At 44.2% G+C, this 25,798-nt stretch overlaps 1 protein-coding gene across 5 annotated transcripts in view; it reads left to right on the forward strand.

The window, feature by feature from the left end:
* The window catches only part of TECPR2 (tectonin beta-propeller repeat containing 2), a 75,381-nt gene extending 55,079 nt beyond the window's left edge, over window positions 1-20,302 (forward strand). For all 5 annotated transcript variants that reach the window (XM_054025339.1, XM_054025340.1, XM_054025341.1 and 2 more), the window contains 3 exons: window positions 16,411-16,552; window positions 17,599-17,748; window positions 18,066-20,302. In XM_054025339.1, coding sequence (XP_053881314.1) covers window positions 16,411-16,552; window positions 17,599-17,748; window positions 18,066-18,223 — 450 coding nt within the window. In that variant the 3' untranslated portion in view covers window positions 18,224-20,302. The remainder of the gene's footprint in view (window positions 1-16,410; window positions 16,553-17,598; window positions 17,749-18,065) is intronic.
* Window positions 20,303-25,798: the final 5,496 nt, after the last annotated feature.

Consider the following 25,798-nt stretch of genomic DNA (forward strand, 5'->3'; position numbering starts at 1 on the left):
CATACTCTGAGTTAATTTAATGAAGAAAAAGTGATTTTATTAAATACAGAAAGTAGGATTTAAGTGGTTCCAAGTAGTAACAGACAGAAAGTAAGTCACCAAGCAAAATAAAATAAAATGCGCAAATTTATGTCTAATCAAACTGAATACAGATAATCTCACCCTCAGAGATGCTTCAGTAAGTTTTTTTTTCCTCAGACTGGACCCCTTTCAGGCCTGGGCACAATTCTTTCCCCTGGTACAGCTCTTGTTCCAGCTCAGGTGGTAGCTAGGGCATTCTTCATTATGGCGCCTCTCACTCCCTTTGTTCTGTTCCACCCCTTTATGTATCTTTTGCATAAGGTGGGAACCCTTTGTCCCTCTGGGTTTCCACCCCCCGTCACTGGAAAAGCACCAGGTTAAAGATGGATTCCAGTTCAGGTGACATGATCACATGTCACTGCAAGACTTCATTACCCACTTGCCAGCACACACACATACAGGAAGACTCACAGGTAAAACACAGCCATCTGCAGACAATGGTCCTGGTTAATGGGAGTCATCAAGATTCCAAACCACCATTAATGGCCCACACTTTGCATAATTACAATAGGCCCTCAGTTATATTTTATATTTCTAGTTTTAGATACAAGAGTGGTACATTTATATCAATAGGATGACCCCCCTCAGTAGATTATAAGCTTTGTAATGATACCTTACAAGAGACCTTTTGCATGAAGCATATCCCAGTTACATTATATTCACTTATCATATTTTTATAAAACCATATAGACTGCACAACGTCACAGTTAATCTTTAAAATCTCAGCCTTTAGTCATATTAACAGTTTTTTTTCTTCTTCTTGCACCAAAGTCAGAAAGTTCAGCACACAAACCTTATCCCTGCCCTGCTGTGCCTGTGCATTACAGTAGAGTTTCTTGTGTGCGGTGGAGTTGTAGCCATATTGGTCTCAATTGACAGACTCAGGGACTTGCTTCCGTGAGGTTTTTTGCAGTGTAGACGTACCCTACATCCCTAATACTATAAAGACACCTATAACTGTCACTTTAAGCTTATGAGCAGTCCTGCTGAAACCAATGGAGCTATTCATGTGCTTAAAGTTAAACAAGAGTGTGCACCTGAGGGGTGCCTCAGCTTCTCCACCTGGACTTGTGCTCAAACATGTGAGCTGTTTCAAGCAGCTGAGATTAAAAAAATAATTAAAACAAAACAAAAACCCTCTCCAAGGCTTCTCCTGGTTGTCCTCTCAAATGTGAATCAGGTTAAAGCAAGTATGGAAATTATGCTGGTCTTGTATTCAGAGCTATATTCAGTTCTGGATCAATGGCTGTTTAAAGAAGACCCTAACCCTAATCTGTGATTTTAATGGAATATCTAGTTTTGCTCTGTCTCTATAAATGGCTTCGCAAGGTCACTTGTATTTATTTTGGTGAGTTTGGAGAGTGAGAAACTACAGTGTTGGCTTGTAAAATTAGCAGGGTTCTGTTTACAGTCTCCATTGTGGCATTGGCAGCACAAACTTCTTAAGAATGTTTAAATAACATGGATTAACACCTTTAAAAACTGCTTTGATAATGACCATTACCACATACAGCATAGAACAGAGCTGAGACTAGAGTGCTTGCTTCTCTGCAACTCTCTGTTGCTTCCTATAGAAACAAGTGGCTTTGGGGGCATATCTTTGAAGTACCCCTTCTGTGTAAGGTGAACATGCTGAGAGATAAGAATTGCTTCCTGGAAGGACAGTATGTATATCTCCTTTTCATAATGTACTGTTTTACCTTTAGACAATACATTTGGCTAAGTTTGGTTATTTGGTCAAACATTTTTCATAATGAACCACAAGTGTAGTAATACGTGTAGCCAATTTAACAGTCTGAATCTTCCTTCCATCTTCTGCTCCTAACTCGTAAATGTACCAGATTTCTAGAATTTTTTGGCACCTAAGCTTTAAGAACTTCACATAATGTTAAACAAACATCTTGGAAGGAGAATGGGCCAATCCTCTTGACCTTTCCTACACCCATTTCAAACTTCAAGCTCCAAAATACATTTCTCTCACAAATATTTTAAGGTACAACATATGAGACCAAAAAAAAAAAATTGGGTGTAGTCAGCCCAAACCCAATTAATTGTACTCAAGCTGGTCATATCTAAGTCCACGATTTTGGAATGGAGGTTACAAATTGTGAATTTAAATGAAGTCAGTGAAATCTTGGAAAAGACTGGAGGTGGGGGGAGACTTGGACAGCAAACCCATCCCATACTCATGCTGCAGTGGCAGCTCGCGTTCTGAGAGGCTGATCCCAGCTTTCCACATCTGCCCCTCTGTAGATTGAGATAGAGGGGCAGACCAGCCAAATCTGAGTGGCACCCAGACAGGAGCCACCATTGTAGGGTGAGTGCGGGATGGGCTCTCCAACACCCACCCCCACTCCAGCCATTTCCAAGATTTAACCAGCTTTATTTGGGCCACTGAGAAATATAATTTCCTTGAGGAAATCCCTGAAGAAGCACATGACACCTTATAGACTAACAGATGTATTGGAGCATAAGCTTTCGTGGGTGAATACCCACTTCCTCAGACGCATGCTTATGCTCCAATACATCTGTTAGTCTTAAAGGTGCCACAGGACTCTCTGTTGCTTTTTACAGATCCAGACTAACACGGCTACCCCTCTGATACTTGTTTCTATAGGATCGTTGTTTACAAGTTAGAAAGCACTGTACTGTATATGTCACCTGAGATCCAACCCACTGGATTTTACCAGTTTCTTAACTTGTTGTTCTGTACATTTCTAATCTTTGTTGTGGATACTAGCATTCTAGATACTGGTCATGAAGGTACCTCCCCTGCTTGTATGGGGGCAGGATGTTGATATATTTTGCTTTTGACTGTTTCCTATCCACTTATGTCAAACTATGAGTTATCCTGTTCCAAAGTATTATAGAGATACCAGGGAGCAAGAATGAACAGCATTGTGAGAAAAATAATACAGTTCAGTTGGCATAACTGCCCAATATTTATACATACAATATTCATATTGTGTGTGTAATATCTTGATGTGATGCAAGTAATACATACATATGTACATTGGCTAACACTCTGATTTCAAGCCATGCTGCGGAAATAAGTGATTGCTCTAGCTTTTCAGTAAATAGAGTTAATGTTGCTTTGACTGTTCTCTGGCATTACTGATAATGCTGCTCTTTCTAACAGGAAAAACAGGTGGGTTCCAAGAATAAATCTTCATAGTCTTTCCTGCTATTGTGTATCTGACTTGATCCTCTTCTGCAAATAACAACTAAGCATTAAATTAAATAAATTAAATATCTTGTCCAATCTGCTGCTAAAAAAACCTGAATGCAAAAAGTTTGACAGACTTCCTATATTGTGTATCTCACACTTCCCTCCTTTTTTCAATACCAGAAGTGCTTATCCACTGCAGAATTTTTTTGTCAGGCTTATACCCACATGGTTAGCTCTGCCATGTATGTTTCTCCTTAATTTATCTCCTTTATTTTGGAAACTTATTATAGACATTACTCAGTAGGAGACTTCTGGGTAACAGAAAAAGACCAGACTACTGGTAATGTGGAACGCCTGTGTCTGATTTGAGATTGATTCCAGCCTAGGCTATAAGCGCTGAAGAGACTTCTAGATTAGTCCCCAGAAGTCATGGAGAGCCTTCCGCCACTGAGTAGCAACGCATGTGTCTTAAAGATGATTGGCTTTGCCAGGCTGTGGAGAGTCCTGGTCGGTCCTCCTGAACCTGAATGAGTAGAGCTGTAATGCAGAACCTCCAGGGTAGCAGGGTCTAACAGATGGAATCTTCTCCACATCTGTGTGTAGAGTTCTGAACTTTTTTCTGCCTTCACTTCCCCTGACACAAGAGAGGAGCCAAGAAAAAGACTTAAACTGATAGAATTAATCAAACAAGCCTGAAAATTCAGCAGTTTGTTTACTGAGCTAACTGGTAACTTAAGTAGAACTACTGAGCTAGTGAAAAACATTTCTGTTGTATCTATTTTATATCTTGTCATTTCTTGATGTCATTTCACAACTGATGTTTGGAAGTTGACGTATTTATATTTATAAACTGCTTAATCAGCACTGATTTTTCCCAAGCACTTAGATGCTAGCAGAACAGAAACTTACTTTCAAAAAATGATTTTGTAGGCAAAGACAGAAAACCAAATATTCATTGTTTATAGGTACATTGGATTAAATGTTGAAAACCACACAGTCTGTTTTAGTCTCCATATTTGAGATGGGTGGGAGGACCACTGTCCTAATAGGTAAAGACACAGTGATGGTGTGGTTAAGGCACAAGATTGGGAGCCAGGTGAATCTGGGTTTTGATCCTGGCTCAGACACAGACTTCCTTTGCAATCTTGGGAAATAGATTAATTTCTCTTTGACTCAGTTGCCCCCATCTGTAAAATGAAAATACTCCCCTACCTGACAGGAGTGATAAGGCTAAATTAATTAGTGTTTGTGAGGGACTTGGAGACTATAGTGATGAGCACCACATAAAAGCTTATAAATAAGTTTTTGGCATGTCAGCTGTTGATCAAGAAGGTTTGGAGACTTGTATGCTACTTTTAAAAATACCAAACCATTGTACAAGTTACTGATTGTAAAAAAATGCCATATTTGTAAGTGTGTATAAATCCCATTAATTCAAATAGAAATTGAGCAAACATTAGGGAGAATTGTCTCTGATAGTTTCAGTGTAAAATTACAAGGTTTTTGCTCTTTGAAACATAAGCCGATTTATATACCGCCACTGATACTTTTCTTAGTAGTAATGGGAAAAGAACACCAGCTAGTCTTGCACCACTATCTAGTTACCTTTATCAGGGATCCGAGAAATCCATTTGCCATTGAAAAATGCAGAATTCGCATTTTTAAAGAGAATCTTTTAGTTTTTACATTTTGTGAAAAAAATAAAAACATATACAGTAGAACCCCGATTATCTGATCTAATTGGGACCGGAACCGGATCAGATAATCAAAAATTTGGGGATTCAGGAGAAATGGGCAGGGCTTGGGCTGTTGGCTTAAAAATTGTAAATATATCAATAAAATGTTGGAAAGGAAAGGAATGGAGGCAGAAAAAGATTGATACTAGCCATGGGAAGAAGACCATATTGGAAAAGGAGAACAGTTAAAAGAAAAAGGAAAGGTGGAAGAGGAGGGGAGGGAAAGAAATGGGGAAAGGTGTATGGTTTTTTTGTTTTTTGTTTTTTTTCCCTCCACCCCCCAATCCCCATGGAGGGTTGACTAGTCTCATAATTAGGAAATTAATTTCCCTCCCATGTTCACAAAGTATGAGACAGGTTGTGGGATATGTATTTGTATTACAATACTGCCTAGTGTTCGCAACAGAGATCAGGGTCCCATTGTGCAGTACACTACACAAACATAATGGTGTGTGTCAAAGAGCTTACCGCCTAAATAGATAGAATGGGCAAAAGGATGCAACACAAACTCAGTGATGGCTGGCAAATGCCATGTTAGTGCCATGGTTTTTATAATGTTTTTGTCTTTTTTTTTTTTTTTTTTTTTCTGGTTTCAGAGTAACAGCCGTGTTAGTCTGTATCCGCAAAAAGAAGAACAGGAGTACTTGTGGCACCTTAGAGACTAACAAATTTATTAGAGCATAAGCTTTCGTGGACTACAGCCCACTTCTGGGCTGTAGTCCACGAAAGCTTATGCTCTAATAAATTTGTTAGTCTCTAAGGTGCCCACAAGTACTCCTGTTCTTCTTTTTTTTTTCTGTTGCACTTAAACACAATGGAAAGTTTAACAAGATGTGCTAGAATGTTTACATCTCCATTATGACTCTCTAAATGGTTCTCTTAAAGTCCATGGGAAGGAGTTACTTGGGAGTTCAGTTGTGTAATTAACTTTGTGGAAAACCCAATTATGTAGCATGTGTTTCAGGTCTGTAATAGGAGGTATGAAAGATAAGTTCTTATGAGGGCAGACACTCATCTCTCCAAGTGCATACCTACGTACTCAGATTTCCACCAGGCATGAAATTGGTAAAATTAACTGATAGGGTTTGGTTTAGATTACTGATGAGATGTCAAATAATCCAGGCTCATTCAGCTTTATTAGTCAAACCTAGAACAGCACAGCATGAAAAGAAGCCATACTTTACCCTCTTTTGAAAAGTAGGAGTTCAAGCCTATTTATATTTATACAGGAATTGTTTGATTGATGAAACATTAGCCAAGACTTATGCACTGGTTCTTACCAGTTTCTTATCTTCTTTTGAACATAGTTTACCAAAAGTCAGCAAAATTGGAGATATTCTGCACTGCCATAGGTTGGTAGAGGGGCATGTTGGTCAAGTGTCAACAAAATCATCCATTTTCTTCCTTAGTACACTCTGCGAGCTATACGTTTTACACTTATCATATCTGGCAAGCTTCAACACAACGTACATCTTCTCTGACAGATTCTACAGATACACAGACCAGAGGTTGAGTTTACCTATTAGCATATTGGCTTTCCAGCAAGGTACCCTGGGAGCGTGGCTCAAGTGTAGCATAAGTATAAAGTATACAAAGTCTTCTAGAAATATGTATTAAAAAAAACAAAACAGATGACTGGATAAGAAGAAGAACAGGAGTACTTGTGGCACCTTAGAGACTAACAAATTTATTAGATAAGAAGGTGTGTTCTTCTTCGAGTGCTTGCTCATATCCATTCCATTAGGGTGTGTGCGCGCCGCGTGCACGATCGTCGGAAGATTTTCTACCCTAGCAACACCGGCGGGTCGGCTGTGGAGCCCCCTAGAGTGGCGCCTTCATGGCGCTGAATATATACCCCAGCCGACCCGGCGCCCCCTCAGTTCCTTCTTACCGCCCCTGACGGTCGTTGGAACTGTGGAGCGCGGCATAGCTGTTCTCCACTCTCCCTAGCTTAGTTAGTTATTCGCAGTTGTAGTTATAGTTATAGTTCTAGTGTTTGTAGTTTAATAGTTAAATAGTTTTTAAAGTTGTTAGATTTGTTATAATAGTCCAGGGGACTAAGGGGGTCGTCGCCCCCTTTCTCCCCCGGCCGCGGGCCCGGGCTCATGCCCAGAGCTCCCGGCTTCAAGCAGTGCGCCTCCTGCGCTAAACCTATGCCCACGAGCGACCCGCACGACTCCTGTCTGAAGTGCCTGGGAGAGTCCCACCAAACAGATAAGTGCAAGATCTGTAAGGCCTTCAGACCAAGGACCAAGAAAGAGCGGGACTTTCGGCTCCGGCAACTCCTGATGGAGGCGGCACTTAGCCCGGACACTCCTTCTACGAGCCAGGCCCTGGCACCTAGCGCCTCGGTGCGCAGTGCCCCAACAGCACCGGCAATGCCGACAACGCGGGCGGTGTCGGACAAACCTCCCCGGCACCGGACCTCGTCGGCACCGCAGCAGGCACCTCGACGCCGGTCATTATCCCCGGGGCATAAAAAAGCCCATAAGACGGGGACCTCTGTGCCGAAGACGCCGGCTCCCCCAGTGCCGGGGGTAGAGCTGAGTGCGCCGGTGGAGCACCGGAAACAGGTGCCTCCAGCACTGTCGACTCCGGCACCGAGGCCGTTGAGTCCGGTGCAGATAGCGTCTCCACCGAGACCGGCGGTAATACAACTCCCGTCGACTCCGGAGACCTTCGTGGCGGCGAGAGACTTGATAGCTCTCACGGAGCCGGCACCGCCTCAACCACTGGCACCGACGGCACCGTTGACCCGCCCGGTCCAGTCAAGGGGGAAACCTGCCTTGATGCGCCCTCCATCACAAGGGCTGGAACCTCGGCACCGGTCCAGGTCCAGAAGCAGGTCCCCACGCCGCTCGCAGTCCCGGCACCGAATATCACCTCGGCACCGGTCGTACTCGCGGCCAAGATCTTCGTCGCGGCACCGTTCTACGTCTCGGCACCGCTATGATCGTCGGCACCGATCAACGTCGAGACGTAGTTCTCGGCACCGCTACGGTCGACGCTCGACGTCGAGAGGCCGCTCCCGGCACCGGGCATACTCCAGGTCCTCGTCGAGGTCCAGATCCGGCTCCCGGCACCGACGAGGTCATCGGCACCGATCGCGGTCCCGGCACCGTTCGCCGGCGCCGCGCAGAGATAGATCATCTCCGGACCGGTACCGTGCGGCACCGCAGCCCACGGGGATCGTTTCATCTCTCTCGGCACCGCCATGGCCATCAAGATCGGTGTCTCGCTCCTCGGAGGACCTGTCGAGATCGGCATACCCCCCTCAAGGGCAAGCCGAGGAACGGAACTTGGGCCATTGGCAGGAGATGGCAGAGGACCACTCTCATGGACCATCTCACTGGTCATTTTGGACCCCGTGGGCGTACCACCAGGAGCAAGGGGCTCCAATACCATCGACCTCTCGCTCGGGTCACTCGGTTAGAAGGGCCCCAGAATCCACCATCTCTCGGCCTCCGCCAGGGGGCATGGAGGCTTCCGTGTCCACGCCACCTGACACCATAGACCCAAGTACAGGTGATGCTCCGGCCCAAGAGCAGGGGGATCAGGACCCCCCCTTGGATCCAGTACCACCGGAGGCATCTTCCTCCTCCTCTCCGGATGAGGCAGTGGCGGGCACTTCATGTACGGGTCCCCCTCCGATAGATCTTCGGGCTCACCAGGATCTCCTGCGTAGGATGGCCCGTAATATGGACCTGCAGGCGGAAGAGATAGTGGAAGTACAGGATCCTATCGTGAACATCCTCGGAGCGGATGCCCCATCGAGGGTGGCGCTACCCCTGATCCGCACGATACAAACCAATGCGGATACGATATGGCAAACTCCTGCCTCTATCCCACCCACAGCGAGAGGGGTGGAAAGGAAGTACTTTGTCCCGTCTAAGGACTACGGGTACTTGTATACCCACCCCCAACCGTGTTCACTGGTGGTGGCATCAGTGAACGCACGAGAGCGCCACGGCCAGCAGGCTGCAGCGCCTAAATCAAAAGAGGCTAAGCGGCTCGATTTGTTTGGCCGTAAGGTTTACTCAGCCGGAGGGCTGCAACTTAGAGCGGCGAACCAACAGGCGCTACTGAGCCGTTACAATTTTAACTCCTGGAACTCTATGGGGAAGTTTAAGGAGTTGATTCCCCAAGAGTCCAGGGAAGAGTTTGGAGCCATGGTAGAGGAGGGTAAGAAGGTGGCTCGGACCTCCTTGCAGGCCTCCTTGGACATAGCAGACTCAGCTGCGAGGACCCTGGCTTCGGGTATCGCTATGCGGAGGATCTCCTGGCTTCAAGTTTCGGGTTTGCCTCCGGAGCTGTAGCAAACCCTACAGGATCTGCCCTTTGAGGGACATGGATTGTTCTCGGACAAGACGGACTCTCGCCTGCAGAGCCTCAAGGACTCGAGAACAATCATGCGCTCCCTGGGGATGCATGTTGTGGGCCCTCAGCGCAGACCATTTAGGCCGCAGCCTCAGCGCTTCTACCCCCCCCCCCCCCCGCCTCGTCAGAGACAGGACTCGACCCGGAGGCGAGGGCGAGGTGGTAGAAGAAGGTGGGCTGGCCCTCAACCCGGCCAGAACCAGGGGCCACCTAGACCACCTTCAGGCCCCAGGCAGAACTTTTGAAGGTGCGGTCGAGGACGGCACCCCAGTCATCCCCCAGGATCCAGCCCCCTCCTTTCGGGATCGTCTCTCCCACTTCCACCGTGCTTGGTCCCTTATAACTTCGGACCGTTGGGTCCTCCGCACGGTGGAGAGGGGATACACTATCCAGTTTTCTTCTATCCCCCCCTCCCACCCCCCTTCCCCGTCCCTCTTCAGGGACCCTTCTCACGAGCAACTTCTTATACAGGAGGTTTCTACGCTCCTGACCATGGGGGCCATAGAGGAGGTTCCGATAGAGTTAAGGGGCAGGGGATTTTATTCCCGTTACTTCCTGATCCCCAAGTCCAAAGGAGGTCTGCGGCCCATCTTGGACTTGCGCGGACTCAACAAATTCGTAGTAAAGTTGAATTTCCGCATGGTCTCTTTGGGGGCCATTATCCCTTCCCTCGATCCTGGAGACTGGTTCGCCGCCCTCGACATGAAAGACGCATACTTTCACATCTCAATTTACCCACCTCACAGACGCTTCCTGCGATTCGTGGTAAACACGGTGCACTACCAATTTGCAGTCCTTCCCTTCGGCCTATCCTTGGCCCCAAGAGTGTTCACGAAATGTATGGCTGTCGTGGCAGCGCACCTTCGTCGGCAAGGGATACAGGTGTTCCCGTACCTAGACGACTGGCTGGTGCGCGGTCGCTCCAAGGAGCAAGTTCAAGCTCACGTCCACAGAATAGTGCACACATTCAACGAGTTGGGCATCCTACTCAACAAGGACAAATCCACTCTAGAACCTACCCAGAGAATAGATTTCATCGGCGCAGTTCTAGACTCCAGACGTGCACAAGCCATCCTGCCAGACAACCGCTTTGGCACCATCACGAGCCTCATTCAAGGGCTACAGGCCTTCCCAACTACCACGGTGAGGTCGTGCCTTACCCTGCTGGGTCACATGGCTTCCTGCACGTACGTAACCAGGCATGCCAGACTTCGGCTTCGCCCACTCCAGACCTGGGTGTCATCAATATACCGTCCACATCGGGACAGCCTGAACATGGTGGTCACGGTCCCGAACTCGGTCCTGACCTCCCTCACCTGGTGGCTAGATCACAATGTGGTCTGCGAAGGGATGCCATTTCACGCCCCACAACCCTCTCTGCATCTGGTCACAGACGCTTCATCTCTGGGTTGGGGCGCCCATCTCAACGAACACCATACCCAGGGCCTGTGGACTGCACCCCAGTTAGCCCTGCACATCAATGTTCGGGAACTGATGGCGGTGCGCCTGGCGTGCCAGGCATTTCTCAATCAACTACGTGGCCGTTGTGTGTTAGTTCTCATCGACAACACCACGGCCATGTTTTACATCAACAAGCAAGGAGGAGCACGTTCGTCAATTCTATGCCAAGAGGCCATTCGCCTGTGGGACTTCTGCATCGCCCACTCAATCCATCTCACGGCATCGTTCCTCCCTGGAGTCCAGAACACTCTAGCGGACCGACTCAGCAGGTCCTTCCAGACGCACGAGTGGTCTATCCGTCCGGACGTCATACATTCCATCTTCCAGAAGTGGGGGTTTCCCCAGATAGACCTGTTTGCATCGCGAGACAACAGGAAGTGCCACGTGTTCTGCTCCCTACAAGGTCGAGCTCCGGGCTCCCTCTCGGATGCATTTCTCCTTCCCTGGAAAGACCACCTGTTTTATGCCTTCCCTCCGTTTCCTCTGGTCCACAAGGTACTGCTCAAATTGCGCAGAGACCAGGCACAGGTAATTCTGATCGCTCCAGCGTGGCCGAGACAACATTGGTACACCACACTGTTGGAACTCTCGGTTCAAACACCGATCCCGCTTCCATTATGTCCGGATCTCATTTCTCAGGACCACGGTCGGCTGCGTCACCCCGACCTGCAATCACTCCACCTCACAGCGTGGCTGCTCCATGGTTCACCCAGGCAGAGCGGCAATGCTCGCACTCTGTCCAACAGATTCTGCTGAGCAGTAGGAAGCCCTCAACACGGACCACGTACCTGGCCAAGTGGAAACGGTTCTCATGTTGGTGCGATCAACGAGCCACGCCCCCGTTGCAGGCACCTATTCCTCTCATTTTGGAATATCTCCTCTCCCTAAAACAGCAAGGGTTGGCGATATCTTCAGTCAAAGTTCACCTGGCTGCTATATCAGCCTTTCACCCAGGGGAATTCGCGGCCTCGGTATTCTCTAACCCGATGGTCGTTAGATTCCTCAAGGGCTTAGACCGGACGTACCCACAACAGCATCAGCCCGTCCCGACGTGGGACCTTAATCTGGTTCTCTCCAGACTCACAGGTCCTCCATTTGAACCACTAGCCACCTGTTCACTTTTGTATCTATCCTGGAAGACAGCCTTCCTCGTAGCCATTACCTCAGCAAGGCGCGTCTCTGAACTCAGGGCGCTTACATCCGAGCCCCCTTATACAGTTTTCCATAAGGATAAAGTGCAGCTTCGTCCACATCCTGCCTTTCTCCCTAAGGTGGTTTCTCCATTTCATATCAACCAGGACATATTTCTCCCGGTCTTTTATCCCAAACCACATGCCACTCGCCAGGATCAACGTTTGCATTCCCTGGACGTACGAAGGGCCCTGGCCTTCTATATTGATCGCACAAAGCACTTTAGAAAGACGACGCAACTCTTCGTTGCAGTGGCCGACCGAATGAAAGGCTCACCGGTCTCCTCACAGCGCCTATCCTCCTGGATTACGTCTTGCATCCGGACTTGCTATGACCTGGCAGGCGTCTCAGCACCGCACCTCACCGCTCACTCCACGAGGGCCCAAGCCTCCTCGACTGCTTTCCTGGCACATGTTCCGATACAGGACATTTGTAGAGCGGCGGTTTGGTCATCAGTCCACACGTTTACAGCTCACTATGCACTAGTGCAGCAGTCCAGAGACGATGCTGCATTCGGGTCAGCGGTTTTGCACACAGCAATGTCTCACTCCGACCCCACCACCTAAGTTGCGCTTGGGAGTCACCTAATGGAATGGATATCATAGACTCATAGACATTAAGGTCAGAAGGGACCATTATGATCATCTGGTCTGACCCCCTGCATGCTGCAGGCCGCAAGACCCTTCCCTGGACTCTACCGTTGAAGTCCCCAATCCTGTGTTTTAGTGACTTCAATCGGCTGAGACCCTCCTGCTAGTGATCCCTGCCCCATGCTGCGGAGGAAGGCGAAAAACCTCCAGAGGCTCAGCCAATCTACCCTGGAGGAAAATTCCTTCCCGACCCCAAATATGGCGATCAGTAATACCCCGAGCATATAGGCAAGAGTCTCTAGCCTGACCCTTGTTGGCCATTATGCTGTTCATGTACCATATGAGCAAGCACTCGAAGAAGAAAAGACGGTTACTCACCGTTGTAACTGTTGTTCTTCGAGATGTGTTGCTCATATCCATTCCAAACCCGCCCCCCGTCCCCACTGTCGGAGTAGCCGGCAAGAAGGAACTGAGGGGGCGCCGGGTCGGCTGGGGTATATATTCAGCGCCATGAAGGCGCCACTCTAGGGGGCTCCACAGCCGACCCGCCGGTGTTGCTAGGGTAGAAAATCTTCCGACGATCGTGCACGCGGCGCGCACACACCCTAATGGAATGGATATGAGCAACACATCTCGAAGAACAACAGTTACAACGGTGAGTAACCGTCTTTTCTTCTCTGCATAGATTAAAGGGCATTTAAGAGCATATAGCATGTAGGTCTGAAAAATGTCATGGTAAAGTTGATGGTATGTCCCCCCTGATGAGTCACCTACAGTGAAAAAAGCTTGATTTAAGTTCCTGAAATGCCACAGGATTTCTTTGGTAGGTAAAATGTTGCATGAGACCTACCTACTGCCTCTCCTGGTATATCTCCTAGGAGATAAAGATTGCAAAGGCCAGGTTCCCAGATAGTGGAGAAAGAGTATGCTTTTGTTTAGGCCTGATCTTCCCTGGCCTTTTAGCCTACATGAAAAGCATGTCACAAAAAGCAGATACTATAGTAGGCATCTTGAGACAGTCTTTATAGGGATAAAAAGCATAGCTGGTTTAGAGAGCGCTATGAAGGCAGCCTGAAAAGGAAAAAAGTGGGGGGTGGGAGAGAGAGCCAGACAGACATTGGGCCAGAATTTTAAAGTTAAATGAAAAACAGGCAAGTCCGCATGTGCACAAGCTGTTTGGTACAGGGCTATGTGTAGATTTATGCATGTATGTGCATGCTCCTAAATTAGGTACCTGCAGAGATGCTTGCAACTGTGTGTATCTCACATTGACAATGCAGCCCAGCACATATGTGATAACATAGAAGCACTGGGCTGGACCCTTGGAAGGTCATGTAGTCCAGCTCCTTGTGTTGAGGCAGGGTCAAGAATGCTTGCACCTGTCAGGGGTGGACTTAGTTTAACCTGTTCTTAAAAACCTCCAGTGATGGGGATTCTACACCTCCTGTGGAAGCCTATTTCAGAGCTTAACTCCCTTTATAGTTAGTTTTCCCCCCCCCCCCCCCTAATATCTGACCTTTCTAAATCACCCTTGCTTCGGATAAAGCGGATAATGCTACTTGTCCTACCTTCAGTAGACATTGAGAGCAATTGATCTTTATAACAACAATCTTCAAATATGTTAAGGGCTATCTGGTTTGTTGCGCCGCCCCCCCCCCCTACCCCCCCCGAGTCATATTTTCTCAAAACTAAACATGCCCGGTTTTTTTGAATCTTTACTTATAGGTCAAGTTTTCTAAACCTTTTATCATTTTTGTTTCTCTCCTCTGGACTCTCTCCAATTTGGCAACATCTTTCTTAAACTGTGGTGCCTAGAACTGGACACAGTATTCCAGTTTCGCCAGTGCTGAGTGGAGTGGGATAATTATCTCCTGTGTCTTACATATGATACTCCTGTTAATACACTCCAGAATATTGGCCGCTTTTTTTTTTTTTTTTTTTGCAACTGCATCATGTTTACTCATATTGAATTTATGACCCACTACAACCCCCCAGATTATTTTCAGTAGTACTACTGCCTAGCCAGTTATTCCCCATTTGGTGGTTGTGCATTTGATTTCATTCCTCCCTCCCCTTCCTACATGTAGTACTTTATGCTTGTCCTTACTGAATTTCATCATGTTGATTTCAGGCCAATTCTCTTACTTGTTAAGGTTATTTTGAATTCTAATCCTGTCCTCCAAAGTGCTTACAACTCCTCCCATCTTGGTATTATTCACAAATTTTATAAGCACACTCTCCATTCCTTTATTCAAGTAATTAATTAAAATATTGACTAGTATTGGATCCAGGACAGACTCCTGCAGAATCCCAAGTGATACGTCCTCCCAGTTACATCTTTTCCCCCATCCGCTAGGCCAGTAAACCTGTCAAAGAAGGAAATAAGGTTGTTTGTTTGAAGGAAATTATTTGTTCTTGACAAATCCTTGTTGGTTATTACTTATTACCGTAGTAGACTCTAGGTGCTTACAAATGATTGTCAATACATCATAGTAAATACCTCATTTCCTTGTAAGATGTTGACCATTTTAAAGCTGTATCTGTCGTGTTCAATGGAGCCCTCCTAAAGCTCATTTAGAGGGAAGCACTGTTTTTGCTCCGCTATGCAGTTTTTTTCAGATTATATTTGCATTTGTTAAGCTTCCAGACTCTTACCTTGCTACAAAACAACCCCTTACATGATACACAACAAACATTCTGGTCAGAAACATTTGGTTTTGAAGGGCAGATAAGTTTCCCCCCTGCTCATTCAAAGCTCCCCAGAGTTCAGTGGGAGTCTTCACTGAATAAGGACTGATGCCTTGGAATAGAGTGAGGGAAATGTTTCACTTGGGCTCCCAGGAAACTAAGATTTCAGATATTCTAGTGAAAATTTGGGTGATCCAGACCTCAGAAGATGTATCTGCAGCTATGTCTAGACTACGAGCTAGGGGTGTAATTCCTCTGCTTGTGTATGCATACTTCTGCTATCTCAAGTATAAATAGCCGTGTAGCTGCGGTAGCACGGTAGCCAAGTACATACCTGCCTGAAACTGGTGAGTTTGTACTTGGCATGGCTCATCCTGCACCTCTTCTGCTATTTATACTTGTGCTAGCTCAATGAAAGCTAGTGTGAGTATGTGTCAAATCACACCCCTCGCTCGCCGTGTAGACATAACCTGCAAAGCTAGACCCCCTCACTAATAGTGAGGGTGGGCGCAGTGGAGGCAAGTCACCAAATGGTCCCAAATCTGAGACAGTTGGACTCTTTTTAAAAATGTCCAGTGTGTTTTTTGTCAATACCGGTCAAGATCTAAATATGCTGGGAGAATTTGAGAAGGCAGTAAGAAAATAATGAATTGGTGCATCTGTTGCTCTGCATAGGAAGGTTTCTACTGAATTTACAAATCATTTTTAATCTCGCCCTATCCCAGTTGCAACGCTGACTGATTTGCTTATATGAACATTGGAACAATAAAATTTAGGTTTGCAATTACTGAACTTGGATGTTGCAAATTAAAATATGCATTTTTAATTAATAAAACAATTAGATTTTGAAAACAAAGTAGCATCAATTTATGCCGGCCCAGATTATTTCCTTTTTTGCAACCTTAACGCGTTAACATAGAGGAAACATTACATTTTACATGGTAACGATGCAGTGTGGTCTGTATTTGGAAAACTGTCAGGGTTTGGGTTTTTGGGTTTTTTTTGTCTGTAGTCTGACATATTTTATTACTGCCATAGCAGATATCTGTAAGAGAGTGAATTGTCCTGTTTTAAATGTTGTACTGGCTGAGAGTTTAAGTACTGTTTTTATTTCTAGCCAGTGGGAATAAACTTGGTCAGTATTCATTCAAGTCCAAATGATCAGATGCTATGGGCAATTGATAGCAAATGGAATGTCCATGTACGAATAGGAATTACAGAAGAAATGCCAGTAGGCACTGACTGGGAACATGTACCAGGTAAAAATAATGATAATATTCCTATGTGCTTCCTCTCACACATTCAATCCCTGAAACACTTTAATTCTGTTTTTGTTAGTGAGCTGTTCCAATGCCAAGCATGCTAGATTGTTGTGATTAACAAGACTGATTTGGTTACCAGATAATCCTTATCTTGACTTGAGTACGTGTCTCTTAAATATGGTCTCACTTTCACTAAAAGTTGTAAGTGCCCCTTGATGAGAAATTTCAGATTCTGGAAGTGTTTCCATTGTAGAACAGGCTGCACCACACCATTTCCAAGTTGTTGCAATCAGTGGTGCTGGTGGTGCACTCTTCCCTCTGACTTGGTACTAAAGCAATGCTCCGCAAGGTGTCTGGGCCTGCTGTGCACCTGGAAGTTCTGTCTTTGAATGTGATTAAAAAAAAAAAAAAAAAAACAGGGTCCTGCCCCCATGTGATTATTAAAAACTTAATCTCATTTTTCAAATCTACATGTATTAATCCCCTTGTCCTGGACAAATTCCATCTGCCTGCCAAAAAGTTTGGTTGAAGTTGGATACAGTATTCTTCCTGACCTTTGTCCTAAATGGCTGAGTAGTGTTGCTGTGTGCATCTAAAAAGTTCCCAAATTCCACTCCAGAAATGACTGCATTTCTGTCAGGAGGAGGGCGGGGGCGGGGAGGGGGGAATCCACTCTTGTACAGGGAAGAGGAAATTATATACATCCACATAGTTAGTCTGCACAATCCTTTGAGCTCAGTTTGGCTAAAGGGTGTTAAATAAATGTAAGATTATTCCCACTTCCATCATAACGAGGAAGTTGTCATGTCCATCTTAAGTCTAAATTCTGCCCTCATGCTTGAGCAACCATCTTAAAGTCAAAGGGACAGTCAAGAAAGAAATGTGGAAAACTTGACAGCCTTGGTACCTTTAAAGCTAGAGATGTCTCCCATGGGACATTTACAGAATTACCTCCATCTCACCTGCTTTACTTATATGAAACTATCTTACATACAGTTTAATAAGAAAGCATTTAGTTATTTCCTTCATATGTTTCCATTTAGGGTTGCAGGCATGTCAGCTGGCTATCAGTACAAGAACTGTTTGGGCGTGCTGTCCAAATGGAGATGTAGCACGTCGCTATGGCATTACTGACAAAAACCCAGCAGGAGACTACTGGAAGAAGATTCCAGGGAGTGTGTCTTGTTTAACAGGCAAGTCAGTTCTGCATGATGAGCGGAAACCTTCACTGACTGATCTTATGATAGCTATTGTGTGTTCTACCTGATGGTGCTCAAATTGATTATTAGTAAAGATAAATACTATTTTAAGTGCTGCTGTTTTTGTTATTTGACCATGACTATTTAATCAATTTAGCTTTTATAATTCCCTCTTCTCTTCCTCTCCCCCCCCCCCCCAAATTCTTACCTCGGTCCAGTTAGAAAAATTTAGTGAAATATAAGCTGCTTTTCAGTGTTTGCAACTGGAACATACTGCTTTAATTAAAATCTGGATAACTTTTGCTTGGCAGTGACACCTCTAGATGAACTGTGGGCGATTGGTTCTTCAGGATACCTTCTTCAGCGCCTCACGAAAACATTCAGTCACTCTCATAGCTTGCAAAAAAGTAGTGACACTTCTGTTTTGCTTCACCCTGATGATTTTGAAGATGAATGGGAAGTGATATGAAGGCACTCAAGCATGTGAGGCAGTGGAATAACGAGAGAGCAATGCTTGTATTTCCAGTAACATGCAGAGAAAATGTTGGGGTTTAAAGCCACTTGTATTTAAAATGCAATATTAGCACTTTTTTTTTTACTAAAAAACTGACCTGTCAAATAACCCCCAAACTGTGCATTCATATGTTTGTTCCAGTATTTCTTGGGAGACAGTAAGTGTGGCATACTGAAATTGTTCAATTGTATTACCCTACCAGCTCATTTGGAAATTTAACTCTGTTAACCTTATTAGCAGTGAAAGTGAATATTTTACAACAGCATGCACACTAATATATATGTACTTCTTTTGAGAAGGCTTTCTGTTGCATTAAATATTTCTCAATAGCAGAAACATTCAATATTTCTCAATTTCTTCCTGTACTTGAAACTCCAGTTAGAGAAATGCCGTCTGTCTGTTGTGTCATACGAATTTAAGATGATCCCAATAGGGACTAAAAACGTATTCTACAGCACGGGTATCAAAATGAATATTGTTTGGACCATTTTCATTTCAAAATCTCCATTGCTTCACTGACCTTCCATCTCTGGACATTTGGGTTCAATAACTGGTTTCATTCACAGATGAGAAGTTTGAAATTACCCTAATCTCAGGTGGATATTTGTCCACCCCTCATACCATCAAGAAACTGACTGACTGCTCCCTGAGGCCCAGGTCTGGATTAGCAGCAAAGTTGTGGATCAGGTTTCTGGTACATTGGCAGGATTGTGTGAGGCAGCTTTCTTGGTACTTGATGCACTGTATTTGTGCCTGTAGCCAGTGCTTTATGGCCTGGACTTATTTTTTAAAGTACCAAATTCAGACAGTTTAAAAAATATGGCAATTGATAGAATTAATTCTATCTCCCATAAAAAGTTTGTGATATTGTGGGGAGGTGCTTAACAATATTGTGATTTTTAGCTACATTAGCTAAATTTTGAAGTGTCTTAAATGTTGCAGCGGAGGTGTTTAATGAACTGGGCAACGTGCTGAATAAATTAATCAGTGCTGTTTATTTTTCTTTATATTCTAAATGTTCTCTAAAGGATACCTCATTTTTAAAGACTAGAATTGTAGATTAAAAGAACTTGAGTTCACTGATGTAAGCGGAAGAATATTTTTTGTGTTCATTCTAAACTCATACATCATCAGAATGTTTAAACAGCTGCTAACCAGTGCTGTAAATGAGCCAGCTTCAGGAGGAGATGAGGAAAAAGTGGAGAGAAAATTCAGGATTGAGAGCCTAGGAGTCAATGCATAGAAAGACGTTTCCTTTTAACCTCTGCTCTCTTTCAAAATAGCTCTTGCACGTTCTGTGCTTGGTTTGGAATAGACAGAGTGAAAGGTTTAAATGTAAATCTGACTGTAGAGAGAGAACTAACTTGGTTCACTTTTTTTTAAATATAGCATGTGTATTATTGACTTGGTTCTGTCTGATTTTTAAATCTGGGGTGATTTGGGCAGAGGTCAGGTTTGTTTCCCTTTGACAGCTGATCTGTTTTGATTTCTTTCTCATCTGTATATGGAGACTGCCACAGAGTTTCTTTTTTTAGTCTGCCTGGCACTGCACTCTAATGGATTCAGCTTCTGAAGTTACCCAGTTTGTTTTATACAAACATGGCAGGGTGTTTTGAGAACCCCTTGGCAAGTGGAAATTCAGTTTAAAAGTATCTTGTGGCAGCTCCCAAGTCAGCCAGTTCAGAAGAGGGACAAGACATCTTCCCCACTCCCTGTCAAGGACCAGATGCTCAGAGACAACCGTGTTATTTAATACTGACACTTTTTTTATTACACTTTTAAAAAGTCGTCTTGGTAATGGCTCGAGCTTGCTAGCTGTTTGTACACCGCATAATACTGTACTTTGCTTTGTTCATTAATATTAATTGGTGTTGAAAGCCCTTCTAAATTGATGGGACTTTTTTGTGGAATTTGATTAAACCTGAACCCAGGTAACACTTTTAACCTCCTTACTTTCCTTTATTTCAGTACTTTTGATTTTCTTTTATTTTTGTTGTGCTTTGAGAGAGTGCAATAAACTAGACTTTTTTCAAACTACTGTATTCAGAGCCTCAATTATTATGTCTGACAAATAGAAAAGGGAGTCTGTTCATCCTGGGAACTCCTCTTGATGCTGGAGAAACATGTATATGAAATACCACCCAGCAATGGCCAGAAGGGCCAGACACTATGATGGGGGCTGGGTACATTAAAGAACACAATTTCTATTTTCAAAGCCTCATACGCATGAATCAAAGTTCTTTAAGCACTGTACAACGTAAGACATTCCCAGTGTAAGAAATATTACCTTATTGCAAACAGGTCACCCCCAACTTCAACCTAGGACTTTGTAGGTTTTAGTCCTGAGTCATAGACCTGGAGTTTAAGGCTAGAGGGGACCACTAGATCATCTAGTCTGACCTCCTGTATATCACAGGACACCACCCAACACCTGCACACTAAAGCCAAAATGTAGCCAAAGTGTATTACAGCCTACGGGAGACTTAGACTATCATGTGCTACAGGGAGAGAATAGGAGGGACTGAGGTGCACCTTCAAAACGAACAACTGGGTTTTCCCTGTGGTTACAAGCTTATCTGCCTTAAATTCAGAACCAAAACAAAGGCTGGGCAGATCACTCATTTCTTTATACAGCTCAGGCCTTTGATCTTGGCCTTCTGTAACAGGTAATCGACAGATAGGGTCACCCAATGAAATTAATAGGCAACAGGTTTAAAACAAACATAAAGAAGTACTTCACACAATGCAGAGTCAACCTGTGGAACTTGCTGTGACGGCCATAAGTGTAACTCTGTTCAAAAAAGAATGAGAAGTTCATGGAGGATAGGTCCATCAATTGCTAACCAAGACAGTCAGGGAGGCAGTCCCATGCTCTGGGTGTCCCTAAGCCTCTGACTGAGAGATTCTGGGACTAGACGACAGGATCTCTCAATAATTGTCCTCTCCTGTTCATTCCCTCTGAAGCATCTGGCACGGGTCACTGGTGGAAGACAGGATCCTGGGCTAGATGGACCATTGGTCTGACCCATATGGCCATTCCTATGTTTTTATCATTTGCTACTGTGATATCATGGTACTTTCTTTGCTAATGTACAGAAGTTTCATTGCACATTAAAGGAAGATCTTGCATAGGAACGACACCAATGAAGAGGATTCAAACAATATCTGTGCCCTCAATATTATACTGGGATATTTATAAATGCTAAGTATCTCAAAGCACTTGTATATTGAGTCCACCTCCCCACCTACCTCCCAGGGATATTGGACATTATGGTACTCATTATGGCACAGAGAGGTTGATTCACACAGGAAGGCACAGCAAGGATTAATAAATTAGCGTCAGAGCCAGGGCTTCTGACTCCCAGGTTCTAACCACAAGACCACCCTGGCTCTCCTGCTTAGGTTCAGATGTTAGTGTCTTCAGTGAGGATCAGTATAGCTTTTGTCCTGAAAACCCAGCTTCTGCTGAATTTTGCAGTGATATTGTATCTTTTGCTTCTAACCTCAATCCATTGCTATGACACAGAAGTAATTGTCAAGTCACAGTTTACAGGTCAGGTGCCCAGGGATGGGTGCAGTATAGATTACCGCTCTTGGCAGATGAAAATAGTTTAGTTTTCATATTGATTTCACTGCAGGACTGAACAGAAGAAAGTAAGTTGTATTAAGGAGAAATGTTTGTTGGAAGTACATTAACTGTCAAAAGCATTGAGGAGAATTATATAATAGATGAATTATGTACGTATGTGTTTTTTTTCTAATAAAAGTTCCTCCTGAGGCTAAGGAAATAAGAAACTTTTAATTGCATTTTTTTTTTCAGTTTCTAAAAAATATTTATACAAATATAAAAAGCAGCACCTCCCTATGCCCCGTTGCACCCTTGACACAAATTGCAAGAACAAGAAAACTCCCACAATTGCTAACAAACCTCAACCACTACGGAACTCCCCACCCTCACACATGCCCAACCCCATCATGCTCCTCTCTCTGCATCAGGCCCAAGAAGTAGAAGAATCCTGAAGGCTAGTAGACTGGCTATTTCAGACCGGAGGGGAGTGCTGTTCCCTCACTTTTAAATCTAGGGGGATTCCTCTCAGTGCCTCTCCTGATCCCAGCCATGACCACCAAACATTTTTAAACATGACTTGCTCCTGTCTACTCTAGATGCTAAGTCAGGTTTCACGTTGGTGCTAACATTTTCTAACCAATACATTTTCCCAGCGTAGATGTTGCCAAATAGGAAGGTGCCAGGCTCTTTAGACTAAAACCATCCCCTTAAATCATCCCGAAACCAATAGGCAGCCCATGCAGATCCTGAAGCTCAAGAGTCTTTTTCTTCCAGTGTGAAGCACTGCTTAACAGGCCACTACAGATTGCACCTTCTTGAGTTCTGGATTGACTTAAGGAGCACCCCATAAAAAAATGCTTTATAGCAAATCCAGTTCTGAGTTAAAGGTCTTCCATTTTTTAAGAAACCTCTGCTCTATTCTGTTTTCTCCACTAGTATCTCAGAGGATGTTAAACATCAGCTACTACAGTTGCACATTTTTAAATCAGCAGGTCTGGATAACTTGCATCAGAGTTTTAAAAGAGCTGGCTTTACAGCTCCCTGGACCATGAACATTGATTTCCAGGAAGTCTTGGAACTCTAGCTTCTTCCAGTCTTCTGGAATTTCCCTAATGTGCCAATATTTAAAAAGGGTAAATGGGATAATTCAGGTAATTATAGGCCTGTTAGTCTGACATAGATGCTATGTAAGATAATGGAGCTGCTGAGATGGGACTTGATAAATCAAGAGTTAAAGGCGGGTAGTGTAACTAATGCTGATCAACATGGATGTATGGCAAATGTCAAACTAATTTGATATCCTGCTTTGAGATTACAAGTTTGGTTAATAAATAGTGTTGATGTAGTAGACTTCTATAAGATCTTTGATATGGTACTGCATGATGTTTTGATTAAAAACTAAAAAGAGATTAAATGGATTGAAAGCTGGCTACTCAATTGGTTTCAAACAATAACTGTAAACGTGGAATAGTCATAAAACAGGTGTGTTTCTAGTGGGGTCCTGTAGAGATCCGTTCTTGGCACTATGCTATTTAACGCTTTTATTAATGACTGGGGGAAGAAAACGTAAAATCATTACTGATCAAGTTTGCAAGTGACAAATTGGAGGTGTGGCATAATGAAGATAACAGGTCTCCGAGACAGAGTGATCTGGATTGCTTGGTAAGCTAGGCACAAGCAAACAATATGCATTTTAATATGGCTAAATGTGAATGTGACCTCCAGGAACAAAGAACGTAGGCCATACTTACTGGAAGATTTGGATGGTGATGTGGATGCTCAACTGCAAATGAGCACACTGTGATACTGACCAAAGGTCCTGACATTTCCTTAGGAGTAGAGAGGTTATATTACCTCTGTATTTGGCACTGTGTGACCACTGCTGGAATACTGTGGCCAGTTCTGGTATACACAGTTCAAGAAGGAATGTTGAGAAATTGGAGCGGGTTCAGAGAAGAGTAATAATGTTAAAGGATTAGAAAATCTGCCATATAGCCAGCCTGCAGAGTGGTGATATTCTCAGACTTACCATTGGAACGGTTTACCAAGGGCTGTAATGGATTCCCCATCCCTTAAATCTTTAAATCAAGATTGGATGTCTGTCTGCAAGAGATGATCTAGTTCATATGCAAGTCACTGGGCTCAGTGCAGGAATTGCGGCATGAAATTCTATGGCCTGTGTTACAAGGTTTGTGGCAGATCTATTAATAGCCCTTAAAGCCATTATGATCTGACCGCCTACGTATCAGCCATAAAATTATATTATATTTTATACTAGAACAAGTGGGGCCTGCAGGAGAAATAAAGATCATTTTTTTTCAGACACTCTCAATTCTACCTTCATGTAATATATGAGGACTTTTTCTTTAAATTTTACATATGGCCTTCAAACACCATTCTCTGTTCTTAGTCTGTCTCCTCACAACAAGTTAGTGATTGTTGTAGTGTAGTTTTCTTAGTAGATAGTGAAATTATATTTAAGAAACCTTATGTGGGATTTCTGTGATGCAGATACAGAGAAAGGAAAGCTGCTTCCCAGTGAAATATATCAGATGGTGTTTTGTGGATTTCTAAATTTCCACTGTCTACTTCTGCATCTCTTTTGAATAAAAAAAGAGATTGCAACTTGTGTGTTGAAATATCCCCTTCAGAGAAAATACCCCTAAGGTTGTATAACAACTATGTGTCAATTTCATACCCACCTTTGTTTAATAGTTTGAACTTTATAAGAGACTGCTGTGTGACCTATACATAGAAATAAGCCAGCAAATAATAAGCCTGTCATCAGTATTGCACTTATTATAATTTGCCTATGGTGAAAGTCTAATTCTCTCGAGTTTGTGGAGAGCATGATAAATTGTCAGGGTAACACTTTAAAATAACAGGTTAATCACTGTTAATTCATTTTGTAATTGTAGTACTAAAATGCTAACCTCATCAGATATTAATAGGGATGCCAGAAGTACAGGTGTAGGAGATCTATTGCACTTCAACACTAATTAGCTGGACGATTGTTTCAAATGTTATCGGCACGTAGTATGTATCTAAAAAAATGGTAAAGACTTGTATTTGGCTGACCTAACTATTGCCCAGAGAAATCAGAGAGCTAAATCCCATTGCCTTCGAGAGAGCTCACTTCCTTTGCATGCTAGTCTTTGTTTAGCTGAAAGATACCCACGCACCCACCCCCCACACAAAATAGCTTGATTACATGGCACCGATGTAAAGTGCTCTCTGGAGGAGGGTGAATGCTCTGAATGTAACTACTCCATCTGACTGACATCCAACCAAATGATCATCTGAGAAAAGCTGCTGCCTGTGTTGTTGTGTGCCAGCCTCCTTCCTTTCTTGAGTGTGTACCTCTCTTAGGGTGACCAGATGTCCCGATTTTATAGGGACTGTCCCGATTTTTTGATCTTTTTCTTATATAGGCTCCTATTACTGCCCCATCCCCTGTCCCGATTTTTCATATTTGCTGTCTGGTCACCCTAACCTCTCTCCTCCTGCCCACCTTACTGCTCATAACTGCCCTACAGCAAGGGACACCGAAAGGCAATTGAGCTGTTTCCTCCCACTAAAGTGCTGTCAGATTAACCCTTTATTAAAGCCCGGGTGGAACTGGTGTGCTAGCTCTGACACTATGGCTCTTGCTCTAATTCATGCTTTATGGCACTTTTGAGCAACCCACGTGCTGCCAACAAGGAGACTCATTGGTATCTGTTTTAATTAAAACCTTGTATTTAGCTGGAAATATGGCAGACAGTTTGTGCATGGGCGAGACAGGCTTCTTGCCATGTGAACCGAGAGAGCCGCATTGAGCAATGGGCCCAGCTTTCGTTTAAAAGGCCATGCTTCAGTCAGTCCCTAAGTTTCACAATCGCCGATTTCTCAAAGCCAGTTTTAGATCTGGGCAGGGCTTTAGACCAGAGCAGGGCTCAGAAATCTCAAGAGGAACATTGCCT

This window comes from Malaclemys terrapin, chromosome 4, assembly GCF_027887155.1.
Source record: "Malaclemys terrapin pileata isolate rMalTer1 chromosome 4, rMalTer1.hap1, whole genome shotgun sequence".
Classification (NCBI taxonomy): Eukaryota; Metazoa; Chordata; order Testudines; family Emydidae; genus Malaclemys; species Malaclemys terrapin.